Source organism: Strix aluco, chromosome 11 (assembly GCF_031877795.1).
Source record: "Strix aluco isolate bStrAlu1 chromosome 11, bStrAlu1.hap1, whole genome shotgun sequence".
Classification (NCBI taxonomy): domain Eukaryota; kingdom Metazoa; phylum Chordata; class Aves; order Strigiformes; family Strigidae; genus Strix; species Strix aluco.
Window position 1 is genome coordinate 21,890,224 of NC_133941.1, and position 20,710 is coordinate 21,910,933.

The following is a 20,710-nucleotide window of genomic DNA, read 5'->3' on the forward strand; positions in this document are numbered from 1 at the left end:
CCTTATTGCATTTACTTTTACAGAATTTGGTATTTACAGTTCAAAATATTTTTTTTTAGTTCCTCTTGTGTTTGCTCCTTCCCTTCTTATTCTCCAAATTGTAACCTAGACCTCTCTCCCTCCCCTCCACTGCAAACCAGCTGCGGGGGGGTGTGGGGGGAGAGCAGAGGAAAACTCCAAATCTCTGTGAATTGAGTTTTCAGCTGAGCATGCCAGAGGTACGGTTGTGCTTCTCTTTCTTTTGCTTCTTTCATACTCTGGTGATCGTTTGTACTGAGTCTTTAGGCGGCAATAAAAGGTAAATAAACAAAGATGCCATTCTTTTGTGTAAAAATGGAGCTGCTTTAATGAAACACTTTTTGAAACAGAAACATTCATCTCAGACTGATTAAAACTATACAAAACGCTGTAAGGCTTTTTGAACTCATTGCTAGTTGAGTCATATCTACAGCCTTTCCCTCAGTAATTAGTTCCCTTTATTTCTCTACATTCCCACCTCTTATGTTCTCTGTCATTAAAAAAAAAATAACAAACAGCTTTTTCAACGTAATTGTTGGACAATTTAATTAAAACTTAACTGGAACATTGAGAAAAAGCCAGCAATAATCATGGTGTTGTTTTTTCCACCATTCACCTGTACAGTCTCCCTTCTCTGTTCTTTTCTCTACTCTTATCATAAGTCATGTGAGTCATTTTCAAATTAAAATCAAATGTTGTACCAGGCTATATCTCTGCTCTAACTTTTCATATAGCACATACACAGTTTCAAGAAGTAAAAATAAAATGTAAAAATAATCTGCTGTTGATAATATATCAATGCCACTACAGTAAGACTCTTGATAGGAAAATAACATATTCAGAATGCCACATTGAATAAATCCTTTTAATAATCTTCATCAGTGTTGAATTGCAGGGAAAATAAAAACTCATTCTGAGAGGGTTTTTTGTAAAGCTTTTCTTGCCGTATTTATTGATATGAGAAAAAAAAAATCTTTGTACCATCCATTGTTGGAAGTTTGGCCAAATATACGCTCAGACAGAAATCAAAGTGGACAGCCATTAATTTTGGAACACCTCATATGGGATATTTTATGGCAGGTTGAATATAAAATGTTTTTAAAACTAATTATGGCATACATTCATATTACAGTTTGTTCATAAATATCAAAGAAAACATTTATTTTTACAAGGTACATAAAGAAGGCAATCTGAGTTGGGCTAGTTGAGTTTAAGGTCTAGTTACTATAAAACTGAGATAGAAACAGAACTACGAGTTAAAAAAAGCAAAAATATCTGTTTGCCGCAGAGCACTATTCAAAAGACACCGTTACATCAAAATGGATTTGGAAACAAATGCTACACTGTACATGTATTGAATATTAATTAGCCATGTGCTTGCTTCAGCCTTTGTATGGTTATTAAGCTCTTGCAGGCTGTCTAGAAATTGTTTTGGTTTGACATGAGGAAATAAGGCCTGTTTTTTAAGTCTTTCTGTAAATTAGTAATATAAATGCCCAGTGCTGACTAAATAGCACTGTCAATATTGTCTCTGCGATATCAGTTTCTTTTTGGAAGAAATGTAGCCCTTTTACTCCATTTATGTAAGTAACCATAATAAGTCTATGGTCCAAATTAGTGTTAGGTGATTTTTTTGTTTGTCTTGAGCAAAGCAGAAAGCAAACTAGGCTTTATATTTGGCAGCACAAATATATGGTGTTTTAATTCAGGATTGTAAATTAAAACAGAAAAACTGATTTATAGTAAATAAAAAGTGAAACACTGACAATTAAGGGGCATATATTCCTCAAAGGAATAACAGCATGCCTTCCTGTTGGCCTTGCACCATTTGCACTTCATTGGAATTGTGTGAGTTTAGCCACAAAAAAAGTAAATAAGAATATTTATTCTCACAAGAGTGTTTTAAAACCTACCCTTTAAATATGTATTCATGCAATTGTCAAAATAAACGTTAGAAACATGCACAGAATATGTCACAAAAATCATTTATACAGGGGTTTTTGTGCAAGTGTATGTTATATATCCAATACAATATATCTTGGGGTGTGACAAGACACATGGGGCATGCTGAATTTTATGTCCAAGCTACTACTTCATTGAATTGAATGGAATTAAGAGATTACTATACACTTAAAGATGTGCATATCTTTACAAGTTTAAGTCCCAGAGGTTTTACAGGGACTCTATAGCAAACAGACTAAAGGAACTGTTTGGAAATCTGGACCCTTGAACCAACAGACAATAACAGCTCTGATTCTTAATGAGCCCATGGGCTGAAAATGTCACACTATGGTTAGCAGGAATGACTGAAGTGTTTGTGTTAAACCTTTAAATAGACCTGATCTAACCAAACAGGAACAGAACTGTCTAAATCTCTGCCTGTTGTTCTAAATTCTCATATGAGGAATACATGAGAGTAATTTCTAGCCACAATTGGAATGAAGTGAAAGAGACTCAGTGGAGAAAATGGGAGAGAGTAAAATATGTCACAAATTACAGCTATTACAGATTCATATCCTGCGTGACAGTTCTCATCAAGTTTCTAGAACACAAGCAGTTGGACAACTGTCTAAACTTTGGCATTTACGGAAATAATTTCTTAAGTTTTACCACTGTGAATTGAATTACTTTTGTAAACTTAAAGAGGTGTGAGATTATTTACTGTCTACAGTAATCAATTCATAAAAGACACTAGAAAACTAAAAGGCAAAATACATTGTAACACTTCTCTAGTATAAGTTCATGAGTTACCAAATTCATTGTGACAGAGTACGATGGGTATTCATGAATGAAAAACCGTTAAGGTAAATTTAAACTGTTAGATACAGTCAAATATTTGAGAGCTTTTTAGAAAGCACTTGCTGTGTAAGTTACGCAATATCTATCGCATATATTTTTACGGGAGTTTCTAAAATCAAGGCTTTTAACAGTGCTGAAATACAATGACCTAGTCATGTATTTAGAGAGACATTGTCAAGTACTACAGCTGCCGTGATGGTGGACATGATTTCTGTAAATATAAGCAGTTTTAGCCAGTCATTATTTGCACTGGTTCCATAAAATGCTGAAGCATTAGAACATCTGGCTTTTCTTTCAACAACGTATAGCTAGTCCATAGAAATACTGTATTGGGTAAGAGGATTTTGATTATCAAGGCTGGTTTTTAACTTAGTTATCAATAAAAGTTACAACTTTATCTATAGATAAAGAAAGCTATGACATAAGTAACATACAAAATATGGAGCACAGATTGTTTTAATCACAGAAGTATTCAACTTGTTTCAACAGATAAGGAAATACAGGGATTTCTGAGTTTTTTTATAGCACATTGTTATAATACTTTACATATACACTGTACAATAATTCTTTTGTATCACAAGACTTTCATACAGAAAAAAAATAGTTCTATAAAACATTCCGTAGTTCATCAGAAAGATTTGGAGTAAACCATGGGGCTCTCTTAATCTGTAGGTTAACAGAAATAGGGGACCAAATTCTGGCAATTCTTTTGATCTTGTACTTTCATATTGGTAAAAGGGAAACTTGTTATGCCTTAGAGGACACAGAGGAGCATTCTTAGCTTGAGCCTCTCTGTACAAAGCATAACTTTACAGAGTAGCTACCTCCAGGAGATTTGTTCCTCATCTTGCATGAGTGCCAATTCCACAGACTCGTACTTTAGCTGTACAGGACAATTTGTTTTTGTTTCTAAGCAACAGATACATTAGACGATGGCAGTTCAAAGCTGTGAGCGTGCAATGTTTGATGGAATTAGACTCCAAGGCTTTTAAGGAAGTGATCATTTTAAGGTTCGCTGATATCAATAAACTCTTTCTCTGGGGGAGGACCACCTCGGTACCAGCTGCAAGTGCCATCACTTCTCTTGATACAGGCATAGTGCTTGGCTTGGTGCCCATATAGCTTTCTTTCTATCAGCCAGTCTGTCCAGAGGCACTCATTTGGTGTAGTGATCGAACAGGGCACCATGTAACAGGTAGTAATCTAAATGTGAAATAGTACATTAATTCAGTATGTTGCAGGTTTCTTTAAAATGGTATTTATTCTCAAATAATAAACCATACACGGTGTATAAGAGAACAGTTGCCACCAGTGAAAACTGCTACTGCCTGTAAGGTGGCCTTCACCCTTAGACAGTGTTTCATTCCATACTTACTTTGCAGCCACAGCCCATTTGATATCTCTGATTAAGGCTCTTCTTTTGAGACAAGGATAAATCATCCCATGGTTCAATGTAGTTGCATAAATGGATGAGGACTTTACCATCACTTAAAATTTGACCTACAGCATGGAAAATAAGAAAAATAAGGCAAGCAAATAAAACTGTTTTCTAGAAATAAATTGCAAGAATACCTGAGGTTTTTAACTAATTGCACCAAGTTAGTCACATTTCACTCTTCTTTCAATGAATGTAATTATAACTGAGAGAACCATTCCGCTGATTGCATGCTGAATAAATTCAAAAGATTTAAGAAGGATATTTTTCAAAAGATGCTGATAATCTGCCAGCAGGGGATGGATGCAAATGAGTAGTATGTTAAACTAGATTTCAGGACTCTATAGAAAAATCTGTAATTACTTAGAACCCCAAATCTGCATACATGTAGGCATGTGTGGTCTCATTAAGCATGTTTGCATTCCTGGGAAGAACAGTACTGTTGGTTTTAAACAAATAATAATGGTGTACTTCCTGTTTACTCATTACATAGTTGCTGACCTTGACTTCCTTTGAAACTGCTTTAAGATTGTTGGATGAAGGGTGGAAAACATGTAAGATCACAGTATAATTACAGCTTTACACAATTTGTCCATTTCATCGTGTTTGTATTATTTAGTACATAAGTGTATTATTTTTTAACAAGGGCTGGCATATTTTTGCAAAGTCAATCTAAGTAGTTACTTCTAGTTTTATAGGTACCTTAGTTTTGTTACATTTTACCTGTCAAAAGATACTGTTTTTTGTTGTTAGCTTCCAGTTTCACTCCACAGAGTGACGAATCAAAAGGGGTATAGACATACTGGACATCCTTGAGCTTTTCAAATCCTTTAAACATCTGAAAAATATCAGAAACAGAAAGTCAGTGGTGGAAAACAAACATGAAAAAACAGTTGCAAACAATAGCTGAAAGAAATATATGTTGCATGTCTTTAAAAAAGGCTCTAAAGTCTGAACTTATATGAGAATATGCCAACAATTAGACCCCTTCTCTACACTAAATGAAATGTGTCTGTTATTTTTAGAAGGAAATTGGGTCTTGATTTTTTTTAAATTACAGGGCTTTAAATGTGCTTTTTCAGTGTTTTTAGTGGATCTTTAAAGCTTTCTCTTCAATTCATGTTCTACTGGCATCTTCCATTTAAGGAGTAATGCAGAGACAGCATTCATCTCAAACAAAGTGCTGCAGCAATTTAAGATGCAAAAATTTCTCAATATATTAATATGTGAAATTTTATCTTGATCGGTGTAATGGTGTGTATCTTCAAGGACATGAGACACGCTAAGAAACTGAGTATTGTTCTTATATTCAGTCATTAAAGCAAGGTGGTTTTCCACATCCAGAATTTTGCCTAGTGCAACCTTCTCAAATAACTGTTGGAAAATGGGATCCAGCTCTTAGAATTTATAGCTTGCAGCACCAAAATGGACAAGCTCAGGATCAAAGCCTGTGCGGTGTTCAGATTGGCTGCTCCTTAACTAGCATTTCCAACTATGAAAATAATTCTTAAATAAGCCATTAAAAGATCAAAACAAATTGAGTTGTGTCCAAACGTGAGAAGGAACCATAAGATGCTAATCAACCTCAGAGTGCCTGTCATCACCTAATATGACATAACTGAAACCCCAACACTTCAGGGGCCCCGTTCGGTGACATCATGCTGTGTGTTGACAGCTGTGGACAATCGCAAGGCTCCCCAAGGGCAGGCTCTCCCAGTTGCAGCTGGCGTCACTGGAAAATGTGTTTGTGTTACTCAAGTTCTCTCAGGAGATTTAAATAATACAGGGCACTAGAAAATACACTCTAATATGCTGATTTTTCTGAAGCCATCTTTACGGAATGAAAAAAGGCAAAGTTGTTGTCATTGGGCTTCTGATCCAAAAATATTAGATGTGGATTTGGAATACTTAGTAGAAAAAACAAATTCACCAAACCAAAACAAAAAACAAATCGGTATCCTGTACAAAGCAGCGGTGAAAATAATAGAAAGCTTATATAATGACGATGAAAATGTGTCTTATTTTATTAGAAAAAAGTAGTCTGGTACGTCAGCTCAAGCTAAAAGTTCTCGGAAAGATGGCCAAACAAGGAAGCAGGAGCAGGCTGCACCCATGTTGCAGAGAATCTGCCTGACTGCTGACACAGCGCCTCAGGGGCAGCCCAGACCTTCCCCACTCCTGCAAAGACCTGTTGGATTCCTGCCACCTTTGAACCTTGAACCCCCTGCTTCTGCTGCCCTTCCATCTGCCTCATTCAGGGTGTGGGTACTAGGCACAGATGTCTAGTACATAGTAACTACGTGAACTCTGCAAGTATCCCCTGAGTCGAGTTCTCTCTACATTCAAAAACCTTTGGTTGGGCTGCAATGTATAGTAAGGTACAGCTTTTCTTTTAATATCTCATCACTTGATCTAAATTAACTTGAGGCATTACGCAGACAACACAAATTGATTTAGCTATAAAAAAACCACATAAATATCCATGGCAACTTATAATGGAGATCTAGTTAATATTTAAATTAGTTTGGTGTTTGTTTTGTTGGGGTTTTTTAGAAATGACAGTCTGACCTATCTTGGGTTTTGACCTAGATATTTTGTTAAAGCATTTCTTAAGATCTTCTGTTTAACTCAGTAAATCATATTTGATCTTCTCAATCATATTCTATCATTTCCTAAAAGTGTGGATATTTTCTCTGTAAAGGGATAAGATGGCTCGATTTGATTCTGAGCTGTGATATGGTCCATTTACATTTGAGGTTCTGGTAAGACTTTATTGAGATAGAAAATAGGGTGAGGAATTGGGTGAATAGAAAGATGTGAGCCTGATACTAAAGTCTATATTGACACTGTCCCTGTCCTGAGGTATATAGCCAAGACCAGTACATGGCTATTGCTTTAAGATTTTAGAATACTTTTCTTTAAGACCATCTGTATTACATTCAGTGTCTCGGGCATCTTCCTTCACACTTCTTTTCTCTTCTTTATTCTCTTCAACTATATCATGGCTTATTTCCTTAGCTTTATATAGTGATTAATATCTAGCTTTAAAACTGCATGCATCACTGTAAAGTGTAGATAACCTGTTTAGCTTAAGCACCTCCTCATATTCCCACTGTGAGGGGACCCCACCCTCTTGTAAAATAAGTCTGATTCTTCTAGAGGGTTTCCATTCATGCAGCTTGTGTGGAAAATACTTAGCAATTTTGCTTATAATAGTTTAATTTATTTTAATAATAGGGCCCCTCACTACAAAAAGGCCATTGAATGACTCGAGCGTGTCCAGAGAAGGGCAACGAAGCTGGTGCAGGGTCTGGAGCACAGGTCTGATGGGGAGCGGCTGAGGGAACTGGGGGGGTTTAGTCTGGAGAAGAGGAGGCTGAGGGGAGACCTCATCGCCCTCTACAACTACCTGAAAGGAGGGTGCAGAGAGGGGGGATGAGTCTCTTTAACCAAGTGATAGGACAAGAAGGAATGGCCTCAAGTGTGCCAGGGAAGGTTTAGACTGGACATTAGGAAGCATTTCTTTACAGAACGGGTTGTTGGGCGTTGGAATGGGCTGCCCAGGGAGGTGGTGGAGTCCCCATCCCTGGAGGTATTTAAGAGGCGGGTTGACATAGCGCTGAGGGATATGGTGTAGTTGGGATCTGTCAGTGCTGGGTTAACAGTTGGACTAGATGATCTTCAAGGTCCTTTCCAACCTAGATGATTCTGTGATTCTGTGAATTTGGTAAAATGTGTTGATTTCATGTATGACAGTAGTATCTTGGGCCTTACTTCACTATTCTGATAATATAGGACAAAATGTCACAAAAGCTAATGGCATTGTTTTAATATTTAACTGGCTCCTCAGAGAAAGTGTGATGACCAAGTCAATAACAATAATATTATGATGACAAATATCCAATTGCATATAAATTATGTATTTTCTTCTCTCTTTAGTATAATGCTGGAAATACTGCGATAAAAAAAAAATAACAGTAATTGAAAAAATGTATGGCTTCTCAACATGCCAACCCATGTATATAACATGAGTAAACCCCATCATAATTGTTTTTTTATTTCTGAAAATTAATAGCAAAATCATATTTAATATTTCTGTCCTAAAATACCAATGTTTTAATGCTAAGTCTAATGCACTGGATTTAAAATAACAGAAATATAATTTCTGTAATAGGAGTAGCATAAACCAGCCGCACTAATGTTACATGTCAAACAACCCAGAGAGTAATATAACAGAGAAACAACAGCATTTTGCTGAATTTACAGTTGCAGTAAAATGTAGCCATTATAGGTTCTGTGTTTCTTTTCCAAGAGGGGAGAAGAATTGCTGAGGGAAGTGTGAATATATGCGTGGCTTAAAAAGTATTCACCAAAACTAATACTGAGTTGATAATCACGTTTGATCTTGATAGATCTTACAGCTCAAAAGAGATGATTAGAGAGTCTGTTCTTACTTTCTATATTATATAAAGTGAATTCTTAGCATATCCCCCCAATCCTGTAAATGTTTATGCACAGGGTTAGCCAGAAACATGTGACCAGTGCCATCTGACACTGAAAGTTCAGTTTATCATAACTGCGAGTCATCAAATTTAGAATTTGAGAAATCAGTCTGTAAAGCACTCAATAGAAGAAAGACTGTAATAGTGAAAAGAGAATATTCTACCATTTGACATACACTGTTGATTAGATTCTTTTAAATGTTGTCATCTGAGGGGAGAGGTAAGAAATTGTGTTATCAAGTTATTGCTCTGGTCAACCAAGTTCTCAGTTATTTGGAAAACCAGGATACACAAATGAGGTCACAGATCCATGAGGCTCGGTTTGAAAACCTCTGACAAGCTATTTCTGTGATGTTGTTAGTCAGTCTGTGAATTGTCCCACTTCACTGAGGTGGCCATATCTGGCTGACTGCATACAATATTATTTTAATTTATTATTTTACACTGACCAAATCTTTCCAAGCATGAACTATTTAAAATTCCTCTCTCTTTACTTTTGCAACTTGATGCGGACTTTACAGTGTTATCCATAACACTTTCCTATTAAAGTTCTGTTAATTTAAAAGTGAGTATTTCTCAGTAATTTTTTCAGTATACCCAGTCCTGTTTAATTTTTACCTGTATGCCACCTCTGAATTATATGCTTAGAATATAACAGATTACATCATTCTTTGTCAGTTCCTGTATGATTTACCAGGTACAGGCAAAGTTGCCTTTATGGATTTACCCACACTGAGTTTACTAGCTGTCCCACAAAAGATTTGCAGTTTACAGAAGCCCCCCTTCACTTGCCCACTCTGTGTTGTGGAGTTTTCAAACAAAAACCCTTCTACTGGATTTGTTAGAGATGCTGAGCAGGGAGCTGGGTCCCAACACAGCTGAGCAGCCTGTGTGCCAGGGTGGAAGCCTCAGCTCCTACCTCTCTCCTAACTCTCTTCTGGCCAGAAGTAAGAATTTGAAGGGTGGGACTATTATGACCCATTTGTCTTTAGTCTAAACTTGTATGTAATGATGTAGAACATCTTTTATTAGAAAATAAATCTCTCTGTTTTGTCCAGTCCTAGCTGACTTGCCTTCTGAAGCTTAGTGGAATTAAATAAAGATCTCTTACTGATGCCTGAGTTTTAAATAGGCCTCTACTTCTGAAAATTTGGGAGAAACTCCAAAGCAGCTCCAATATATGAATGTATTTCAGAGATTTCAGTGGGCTGTTACAGAACAGGACTATAGACTGAAAAGAATGACACAGACTAGACGGCTCATTCTTCTTTATTGTGATGAAGTATAAAATGATTTGCATTTCTCTAAAGTTACTGAAGTGTTGCAGAGTAGCGACAGAAAATTAGTGCTAATGGGAGGAAAGAGAATTGCTCTGGTATTTATATACTTATTTCTGTAAAGAAACATTTGAAAATATCCTTAATAGTTTAAGAAGACAGAAAATGGCAGACGGTGAAGAGTTTTGGCGTTTGCTTTAACAAGAATTGGCCTGTTGAAATTGCTATAAAACCTTAACAGAAGTCATGTGTGATAACCATCCTTGTGAATAGTTTGAGATATTCTTGTTCACCATCGATTTTTCTTAGTAAAGCTCCTGTGAGGTGATCTACCGATACAATGTAAAGGCTTGAATTTTATTTTTTTTTTTTGAAAGCACATAGCCATTCATAATGATCTACTTGTGTTCTCAATAAATGTAATGATACAAATCAATACAAATAATACAGAATAATACTCTATGAAAAATGAGAGATAAAACCACCTAGAAAACTTAAACAAGCAAAAAATCCCACCAATGCACATTAACATGTTTTAATTGAAAGTGACTACCTATCTCTTGTGTATTCCAGAAACAGGTAGGTCATGATGGTTTTACATCAGTGAGAGTTTGATGGTGACTTGAATTGGATCAAGATACGTCTTCTTAAAGTACATTAATGAGTATTTCTCCTTATTGGAGCTGATCAAATAATGGAAAAATCTGTGAGATTCTGAATGACTGTATTTCTGGGTACTCCCACTTGGTGTTTGCTTTCCTAGCACCATTCATATAAATGGATTTTTGTTTATATGAACATCAGGGAAGGTCTCCTGTTTCTGCAAATACCCCTATTCGCTTATGAACAAAGGTCCTTGCTATTCCAGCTGGAAATGCTTTCCTCTGTTTGTAAAGTTTGCATCATCCAGTCAGAGAGTTGCAATATCATAATGCAACATAGGTGATCAAGTATCCGCCAGAAACAGCAAATGTGTCAACCGTTCATAGATTGAAGTATGTTTTCATGAAGTCTTCATAAAGCAATTGTGAATAACAAAAAATTTCATCAAAATATAGTTATTTAGCAAGCAGCTCATGAATGTCAGAACAGCTTTCTCTTCTTTTTTTTTTCTTTTTTTTTTTTTTTTTTAATCCCTACTTTGATTTATTCTGTGTAGTTCACCTGGGTCTAACCATATAGGCAGCTGGAGCCTTTTCCAGCTTAAAGCATTTAGGGCTAAACTGTAGTCATATACATAGGTTATCAGCATTGAACTTCAAAATAGCTAAGTGATTCCATGTACCTTTATTTGTTTGATTTCATACCGGATCATTTTGTGGGTATCAAGAGGATCATCACTGGCAGGAACCACCTTTTCGCTGGATATTTTTGCTCTAATCACTGTAATAGAAAAAAAGATTTAAATGCAAATAAGTGTATGCCTAATTTTATAAGCGATAGCGAAAATTATATTGATAGATTTTAGCATTTTACACTTTAGCTAGAAGTAGATTTTAAGGCTTGTTACTATAAGAACACTAGATTAACTCCTGAAAATAAAAATAAGTGGGCTGCCTGTGATATTAATCTGAATTTCCATGAATCTGGAAATCTGAATTAAGTTACCATTCAGTTTTGACAAAAACGGTCCATCAAAATCTTTGAAATACTTGAATCCCATCAAATTTTATAAAACAACCATCATTATAAACAGTGGGCAAAGGAAAGGGACACTTCTGTTAATGACCGAAGAACTGTTAATCAGTTAAATAGACTTGAAGTGAACACTCTGAAAGACCATGCTAGACAAGATTAAAGCATAAATTTTATGCATGAAATCAGAAGACAAGAAGAGAACGGTCTTTCATTCACCTTTCTGAGACTGCAAATTTTAGCATTTTTCTTAACATAATAACATGTCGTTAGTTGTGTTAACCTGTATAAATTACTTACACCCTCTTTTGATGCATTTTATTTATTTCCTATCCTTTAAACAAGGAAAGTATGAGATTTTATGAAAGAAATTATTTCTTTTCCTATCTGTTTGAGTCATCTCTCTTGTATATGCTGTTTAAAATATACCAGGACTGTTAGGCACAGAGAACAACAGGATTCTAAGAACATGGTACATGGCCAAAATTTCTCTAGGGACTTCTATCTCCCCAAAGTATTGAGAGTCCTGTTTTTGCTCGGTCCTGGATGGCCACTATTACAGCTCCTCTGCAGCTGTAGTACTTGTTGGAACAAACAATCTGTATGTGCATGGAGAGATACTGGCAAAGGCCGGAGCAATCAACGGTCAAACCCCACTTCAACTGTACATTCAATCCACAATTGGGCAGAGATGGATCTGTGCAAGGACATCTGCATCTGCAGGTGGAATAGAGACCAGAAAATATTCTTCGGTATGACTGCAACTCTCTGACACTTCTTTTTTATTTTGTTTTTATTTTTTCATTATGAAAGGAACCGTTCTATCAAAATTAGTATGAAAAAGACATGATGTTTCATAGAATAAGTTAGGTTAGAACGAGCCTCTGGAGGTCTAGTCCAACCTCTTGCTCAGCTTGAATCAGGATGCTCAGGGCTGTGTCCAGCTGAGTATCTCTGAGGAGGGAGATTCTGCAGCCTCCCTCAGCCCCAGTTCCAGGCTTTAACCACTCCTCATACTTCCCACTCACTGAAAAAAATATCAAGCTAATGCAGAAGAAAATATTTTGGCATCAAAATCCTGCTTTTCCCCAAAAAGCATTTCTTTGATAGATTGACCTCTAAACATCATATCTAAAGAAAAGGAATAAGAAACCCAGATTGTAAATTTCCTTACAGCCAAACAGAGGTCAGTCCCATCTAATAATGGGCAATTCTCATTTCCTCACTTATTAGCAGAGCAAACTGGATGTAGTAATCAACACAATGCAGATGCCTACAGCTTCAAAGCTTGAGTCCTCTATCTTTTGGCACAATGCTCCCTCCTCTCAAGCCGTTTAAACTCTTTTAAAGGAGCATTTTAGACTTGGGTAGGATTGGAAGAAAAGAGTTCTTTTAAGTATGAACAGCAAATTCCTCATTTCAAATGGTAAGTGGCAGCATCTCTTTAATCATCTGCAGATGTGTTATGTTCCCACAAATTAACAGTACTTCTTCAGTGCTTTGATCTAATTCCAGATTAAAAGTGTTGTGGATTGTGTGTACTATGCTGCTGGAAAGGTCAAATTAGAATCATGTTGTTTTGTTTTGCGTTGCTTTCCTTTGCATCATTGCTTCCTAAAAAAAGGTTTTCTCATTAAAGACTTCACTCACTATAGAAGGTAAGGGGTGAGACAACAGTTAGGAGCTAGCTCCATTGTTTTATTAATACCATAACATGGTTTATATGCAGGAAATCTTTTTCTGCCTATTCAATGCAAATGTTTGTAGGATAATTAAAACTATTTTCCCCTTGTGTTTAATGTTGAAACATCACTCATTTTCATTTTTTTATTAAATTCTGCTTGTTAGCATCTGAGAGAAACATTACAGATGATCAGTGATAGCTCAGAGGGTCTCCATGCAGTTATGCAAGGCTGAAAGTATAACATTTTTGGGTTTTTCATTAAGAGATCTTTTTCTGGATATGTAGAAGAAAATGAAAACTATTTTTATGTTGTGTGTGTTTCATTCATTTGTTTGTTTAAGAGAAAAGCTTCCAGATGGAGATGGAAGACCAAATTGAGTTATTTTTTTTTAATGACAAGAAAGTTTTACTGTTACAGGATGTCTAAATCTTTAGTTATTTAGCCTCTACTTTTCTATTCTCCTGAAACCAGATTCAAATGCACACAGATTTTTTGGGGCCTTTTAATCCTCCTTGGTTTTCTTTTTTTCTGTGCTTTAATATTTTTTTTCAATCAGTGTCGTCTAGCTGTCTCCTAAAACCTCTTATTCATGTGGTTGCTTCTGTTTTTAACCACAAGCACTTCCTGATTTAGCATTCCTGGGCCTAGCCATCTCCCTCTCTTCACTCGTGGTTCAGAGGGTGGTTATAACTTAGGATTCCTCCTAGTCTGCACTTCTTTTCAAGAAATGGTTTCAAGTATAACATGGCTGGCTTGGCTTCTCCTCTCTTTGACTGAGAACAACCTCTGGTTGTTTAGTGTAATAATGTCATTTTATCTGTCAGACAGTTATTGGTTCCTTATGAGGAATTTGCATGTATGAAATACATACACATACCCTTCATATTCCAATGCCAGTAATGCAGTCTGCCTCCAATTCGTTCTGCATTAAAAATATATACTGTTTTTCAAAAGACATTCACTCTAACATTTCAGTAGTAGGATGTAGCATTTCTGTGGAACTCGTATCTTGTAACTCGTGGTACTTTTATAAAATTTAAACTTTTATCCCCACTTTGTAGCTGAAGGTTGTCTCAGGTGCCTGAACTGAAAGGAAGTTGACGTGATCAAAGCCATGCAGGGGTCAGGTAGAGCCTCAGAACAGAAATCATACTGGCAGTTACTGGCCTCCACGGTTATGCTGAGTCCATAGTGTCGAGTTGCTGCCTCTCTGAGCGACTGCTGCTTTGATTACCAGGGCCATAGTGTTTTGCAGTTAGAGGAGGACAGTGTTCTATTTAGTCAATCAGCTTGGCTATCGGACATTCATTATTAGAACTGTGTTAAGAATATTTTTATTCCTTCTTTCCTGAAGAGTAATAAAAACCTCCCAACCATTTCTACATCAACAAAAGGTAATTTTGAACTGGGTAAAGTTCAGAACTCAGTATAACATTGGATATATTTGTCTTTATACAGTCAGGAGAAAAGCGTTAAGTTTTATACAATACAGAAATGTTTATATACAATAAGGGTAGAAATTTAGGCATTAACTGCATCTTTCCCAAACCTGGGTGATTTCTCTCTGAAATTAGCTACACTAATTATTTACCTGTAAATAAACTGTACCATCACCTTGTATATTAGAGATTTTTATGGTCATGAGGAACTACTTATACTAGGGGCTTTTTTAAAAGAAATTCACTGCCATTAGATTAATTTTACCACACTACAGTGACGTATGCAATGAAATATGACCAGCTTTTTCACAGAAGAGGAGACACAAAGAATTGAGCAGTATACTAAAAGCTGCATACCAAATCATAGATATAGATGGAATCAGAATAAAGTAAATCCTTGTGCTTTGTCCACTGAAATGCATATGTTCCCTAAAAGTAGTATCTCTTTAGACTCGGAGTTTTTTCTTAAGGCATTAATGAAGGCAAAACTGTTTAGTGAAGAATTACTCTCAGTGTTAGTATTATTAAATAATATATTCTTTATAATACTCTTTTATATACTATTATTGTACTTATACAAGTTTTAAGATGATGCCTGTTTCCTTAACCTATTGGTCACAGTACTATTGTTTGAAGATGGGCAACTTTACTCAACAAAAGTAATCAAGTTTATTACTCCTTCAAAAAGGAAAACTAATTGGAGTTTACTCTCCCAATTAACTTTATTATCCTAAGAAATAGAGGTAAGGGAGAAGGGAAAAACTGATGAATAAAGGAGATCTTTTTTCTCCAGTATCTGTTAAACATCAGCAACTATATAATGAAAAATACTTACATAGGAAAATATTGAAGATATTACTGGACGTAAGAACAAGAAATCATAACTGATTATGTGCTTTCTTATTTTAAACATATAAACCTAAAAGTAAATAAAATATAAGTAAAAATAAAAATACTGCTAAGAAGAGTATAAATTTTAAAGATGGACAGGAGGAAGGCAGACACTTGAAGCTTTGAAAATCTATTTTGTCATCTGTTCGGGCTCTAAAAACGCTCAAGCTACATCCTGAACAAAGTTGCCAAGTGTGTTAAGATCACAGTACTATGAGAAATACAGACGACTATTAAACTGTTGTTTTACTTAAGTTGGGTTTAGTTCAGTTGTTTTTTTTTTCTGGGGTTTGGTTTCTATCAGAAGAAAAATGTTTTACTCTCTTCTACAATTAAAAGGATTTATAGATTATTATCATGATGGATGCATCCAGTTTGAAATATTATCTGCACTGGAGTATTAATTATATCAGTGATAAATTATGTAATACCTACAATTTGTAAATGAATATATTTTTAATTAGGCAGTTGCAGCTTAAAGGAAATCTCCATAGTTAATTAACTTCAGTCCTTCAGCAAGAGGTAGATTAATGAATGGAAGGACGAGGTTGTCTAGACTGGGATGCCTTAGCTGCTTTTTGGAAAAATAAGGACTAAATCCTGTCCCTTAGCCTTGCAATAGATTCTGAGGCCCATAAACAAAGCCCTTCCCCTCTCCAATATTGAGAACGAAGAATGGAGATCTCACACGAAGGAAGAAGTATGTGCAGTTCTGCATGCAGAGGAAACCATAGTGCTGGGCTGTGCCAGCCATTTGTATTCCTGGTTTGCCCTGGGATTCAGCTCCTTTTATGCACCACTAAGGCCACTTGCAAATTTTAGAAACAGTGCCTCCATTATTGGCACTGCACCAAAAATAGGCAGCTAACTAAACTGCAGATGAAAGTCTCTTATTTATTCTCCTTTCTTTCTGCTGAATATTCTTGCTGCTCAGGGTAGGTTAGCCCTCATTAAGAAAATAAGAGCAGTGAGTCCTGACATGTCCAGGTAATTAGATCCCTTTTTAGGTTTGAGATCAGAACTAGCAGTAGCAACATCCTTCAAACAGGCATCTTCACGAAGAATCTGTGTTTCAGATGTAGCCTCCAGTTCACTTCAGACTAAGTTTACAGACTACGGCATAGCTGTTTGAGTAGAAATCTAATCTCCATCACTCTTAAGCAGTCTTTCTCTCTAGAAATCAGGAAAGATTATTTCATGTCACACAAGTTTATAATCAGAATCAGCTTTGCTCCAAAAACCTTGAAATGAGACTTTAAAAAGTATGTTGACAGGAAAAGAAAGATGTAAGTTACTAAGAATTATGACCAAGGTTGCGGTAATGACTCATGCAGCTCTTTTTTTTCTTATATTTTATTGCCTCAGGTTAGCCCTTTTATTTAATTACCTAAAATATGAGGAGTGATTTTTGAGGACTTATTTCTACCTGTCTCTTTAGTGTGTGACACAAGCTGTTGCCGGATGCTCTTGCTCTTGTAGGGAAAAGAATAAGCGTCACAAGGAGAGGGATCTAAATAAAACTGTATTATTGTTGTGTGGATGGGTTGAGGATGACATCCCAAATATTCATGGGAACAGAGAGAGGAAAGCATCCAAATGTACAAAAATAGAAAACAAAAGTGTTTTTCTGCAATTACATATGAGTCAGAGCATGCAGCATGAAATAAAGCAGAACTATGGACACATAATATGTATGTACGTAATTTTGAAGGCCTCTATATTCAAGTGAATTTATATATATAAAAATAGGTCCATTCACCAAACTGAAAACATTCACATACACAATATGCAGCTGGTTTTGCTCACCCTTCTACTGTAAGATTACTTAAAACTTCTATCAGAACTTTTTTTCCTTTTAGGGGTGCAGTAGCTTAAACTTGCTACATAAATATCTCCAATTCCTGGAAGATCACACCCAGAATATGGGTCAAGGGTAAATACCACAGTGAGAAGTGCGGGAGCCCCAACTGCAGAGACCTTGAGTTTATTCAAAACTTCATGTTTCAATGCAAAAATTCTTGTCCAAAAGTCTCATTGATTTTTTTTTGGAGGAGGAGGAGGGTTGCTTTTTTTAATCAAAAGCCTATATATAGACTCTTTTTTTTTCTCAAAAGAGTCTATGAAAGACGTTTGCTCTTCTGGATTTTGCCTCATCACAAACACTTTTGTGAGATCCAACAGTATTTTGTATATCCAAAGGAAGTAAATACCACTACTACAGAAATTCCAGTAATTCTTGCTCATTTGCCTCTGTTCCTGCACTGTAGCAGTTCTGTTGTTCTGATCACAGACTACTGAAAGCGTGGTTGGAATATGGCAGTGGCTATACTGCGTCGCGGGTTTATATGCTCACTGAAAGCATTTATCAAGGGGACATTCAGGAGAACAGAGTCTAAGCTGTTTGAAGCTGTAAAGGTCAAGTTTCTAGGTCCAGTGATCTAAAATAATTGCATAGTAAACCAGGAAACAACTGAAATGAATCTGGGTTTTACAGGCCATATATAGGGTTGCTCTGTGAAATGGCTTTTTCTGTTCCTGTGATGATATGCTTGTATTACTTCCAGGTGTATACTTTTTCCTTCATTCTGAGATCCCCATTCTTTGTTCTGAATAGTGGAGAGGGGAAGGGCTTCTTGTGTACTTATGCTCTTTCTGTAACCCTCACTATGAAATGGGGGTTTTCTTCCTACTTAATTGTGTGTATCAAAGTAGAAATTCATAGCAAATCCTCAGTTTACCTGGTGATAATTCTTGATGGTGCTAATACAACTTTATACCATCTGCTAAAGATACACCTGTCTGTTTTTAAGAACATAGACTCCTCATTTAAATTAACTCTAAAAAGCTTTCTTAACTTTACAGCCTTAATTTATTTTGCGGTATCATAAGGGAAACCTCCAGAATGGATGCATTAACTGCTCAATTACATAATACTGATGACTTTCATTTGAATATTGGGATAAACTACTTTGAAATAACTAGAGACTGCAGGACAGTGTTGGTAGTGCCACAGGTTACATTACAGCCAGAACAGAACTCAGCCAAGAGTTGTCTGTTAACAAACAGTTGCAACCAAAGGATAGGTGATTATCTTCACCTATTTTACCTATAGGATTAAGAAAGGGTTTTATTAACACCCTGTCACTCTTTATTAGTGATCAGTGCAATCCAGGACCACCCCCTCCTTGTAGTATACAAGTGCTGAAATATTTTGTATTCTGTAAAAGAATGGGGGCAAATCTGGTAGGGAGATCTTCAGCAGTGCCCACCTTCAGTTTTGGAGGTGAGTTAGTTCAGCGGATTCAGTGTGAGACTGGAGAGGAGAGGAAGCTTGAAATCACATAAGGGACTGTAATTCCTTCCTCCTTAGAACCAAAGAGCTGCTCCAGGTGGAATTTCTATGTTCAGAGTAGTCTGGCCAGCATACACAATTGCAGGTCAGATTTGTTTCCAGTTTAAGTCAGGCATCTATCTGTAACTGGCCAAGACAGTTGTGTGAACAGCCAGAAAGCAAACTAAGAGTTTGTGAGCAGAGCTGGCATCATCTACCATATCCACCTAAAGTTACGGTAAAGTAATGCTAGGAGTCCAAGATAAAGTCCAAAGACAGGGTATAGACACACTATTTCATTTACCTTCTTTGTGTCTAGATGCCATAGATACTATACCCAGTATATTATGGTCCAGTCTTACAAACTCTTGGTCTCTGGAAGAAGAATACTGGCAAGTAATGTGATCAAAGCTACAAGAGGAACCCAAGGACACAGTTTCAAATACTTGGGTTCCGTGAGTACAGAGATATGACAAAAATAAAATAAATTTATTCTTTAGATTGGAAACTAGAGATCTGATATGCTTAACTTTTCTTGCAGGGAGGGAAAAGAGTTAGCAGGCTAGGGAGAATAATCTTAACCTCACAAAAGAAGAGGAATCTGCAAAGAATTTGTCACAACAGACAAAAATTAATGAACCCACTTTAAAGCAATACTGAACAGGATATAAAAGATAGAATTGATAGCTTGGATAGAATTCTAAATAGTGTGTATTTACCACTGATTTATATTGCTTTCAAAACCTCTAAAATGTACAAGACATTATAAAAGTCTTACTCCATGCTTTAGAGCAACTGTCCCATTTGTACAGTATTACCACTTTCTGTATGCAACTCTGCCATATTTTTAACTAATTATGCTAAATCGTTCAGTTATGTAATAGACTGACTTGCCACATTTGCTTATTGTAAAGCTTTGAGTTTCACCAATGAAGAAAGCAAATTAATTTGCTTAAATATTCATTCATTAATATGCATTCATATATCTGAACATGGAAAAGATTATAATTTCTCAAAATATGTATGAAAGGAAGAAAGAAGTCTTAGCAATACAAAAGGAGCATTGTAACTTTGGTTTAAACTCACAGGTATCGCTAATGCTGCCAAAAGAAGACAATTCGTCCAAAAGAAGGCAAAAGTTATTGATTGATTGGCATTAAAATAATGTTGTAAAATAAGTAATTAAATACCTAATATGTAGCTTTACATACACTCTAATATTTTTTAAGCAGATTATTTCAGAGAATTAGAAAAACTTTTTAGGAGAATGAAGATTTTTATTTTCTTACATTTGCGTTTCGGTATTTGATTTGCACATGTTAGCTTCCAAAAGAATTAGCAGTAATGCAGTCTCAGTTATTTGAAAATGCAGAAAAAGAGGTGTGAAATACAGTAGATGTGCCTGTACCGTATACAGGTACTTGAGCATTCACATACTATTCACTTAGTAAGAGAATATTTACCACTGATATGGTAAGTAGTGCTGGAAATCTTTGCGTGGGTTACAATATGTCGCTTGGAGCAGGGATCATGGCTGCTGCGTTTTAATGAAACAAAGTAATGAGTAATACTATCGAGTGCCAGTACCATGAGAATAATGTTATGGCTTAATAAGTTGCTCTTAACCTGAAATGCTTAAGGCCTTTTCAAAGCAAGTCCCTTAACAGCAAATATTCTGGTTTCTCTGTTCGTGCTGAA

At 36.0% G+C, this 20,710-nt stretch overlaps 2 protein-coding genes across 2 annotated transcripts in view; one reads left to right on the top strand and one right to left on the bottom strand.

Annotated features, from left to right (window-relative positions):
• The window catches only part of SYN2 (synapsin II), a 196,210-nt gene that overhangs the window by 100,697 nt on the left and 74,803 nt on the right, over positions 1-20,710 (top strand). The window lies entirely within an intron of this gene.
• The window catches only part of TIMP4 (TIMP metallopeptidase inhibitor 4), a 31,142-nt gene continuing 10,750 nt past the window's right edge, over positions 319-20,710 (bottom strand). The window contains exons 2-5 of the mRNA XM_074836631.1: positions 11,317-11,414; positions 4,976-5,090; positions 4,193-4,317; positions 319-4,020 (exon numbers count right to left, since the gene is read on the bottom strand). Of these exons, the coding sequence (XP_074692732.1) occupies positions 3,823-4,020; positions 4,193-4,317; positions 4,976-5,090; positions 11,317-11,414 (536 nt within the window). The 3' untranslated portion in view covers positions 319-3,822. The remainder of the gene's footprint in view (positions 4,021-4,192; positions 4,318-4,975; positions 5,091-11,316; positions 11,415-20,710) is intronic.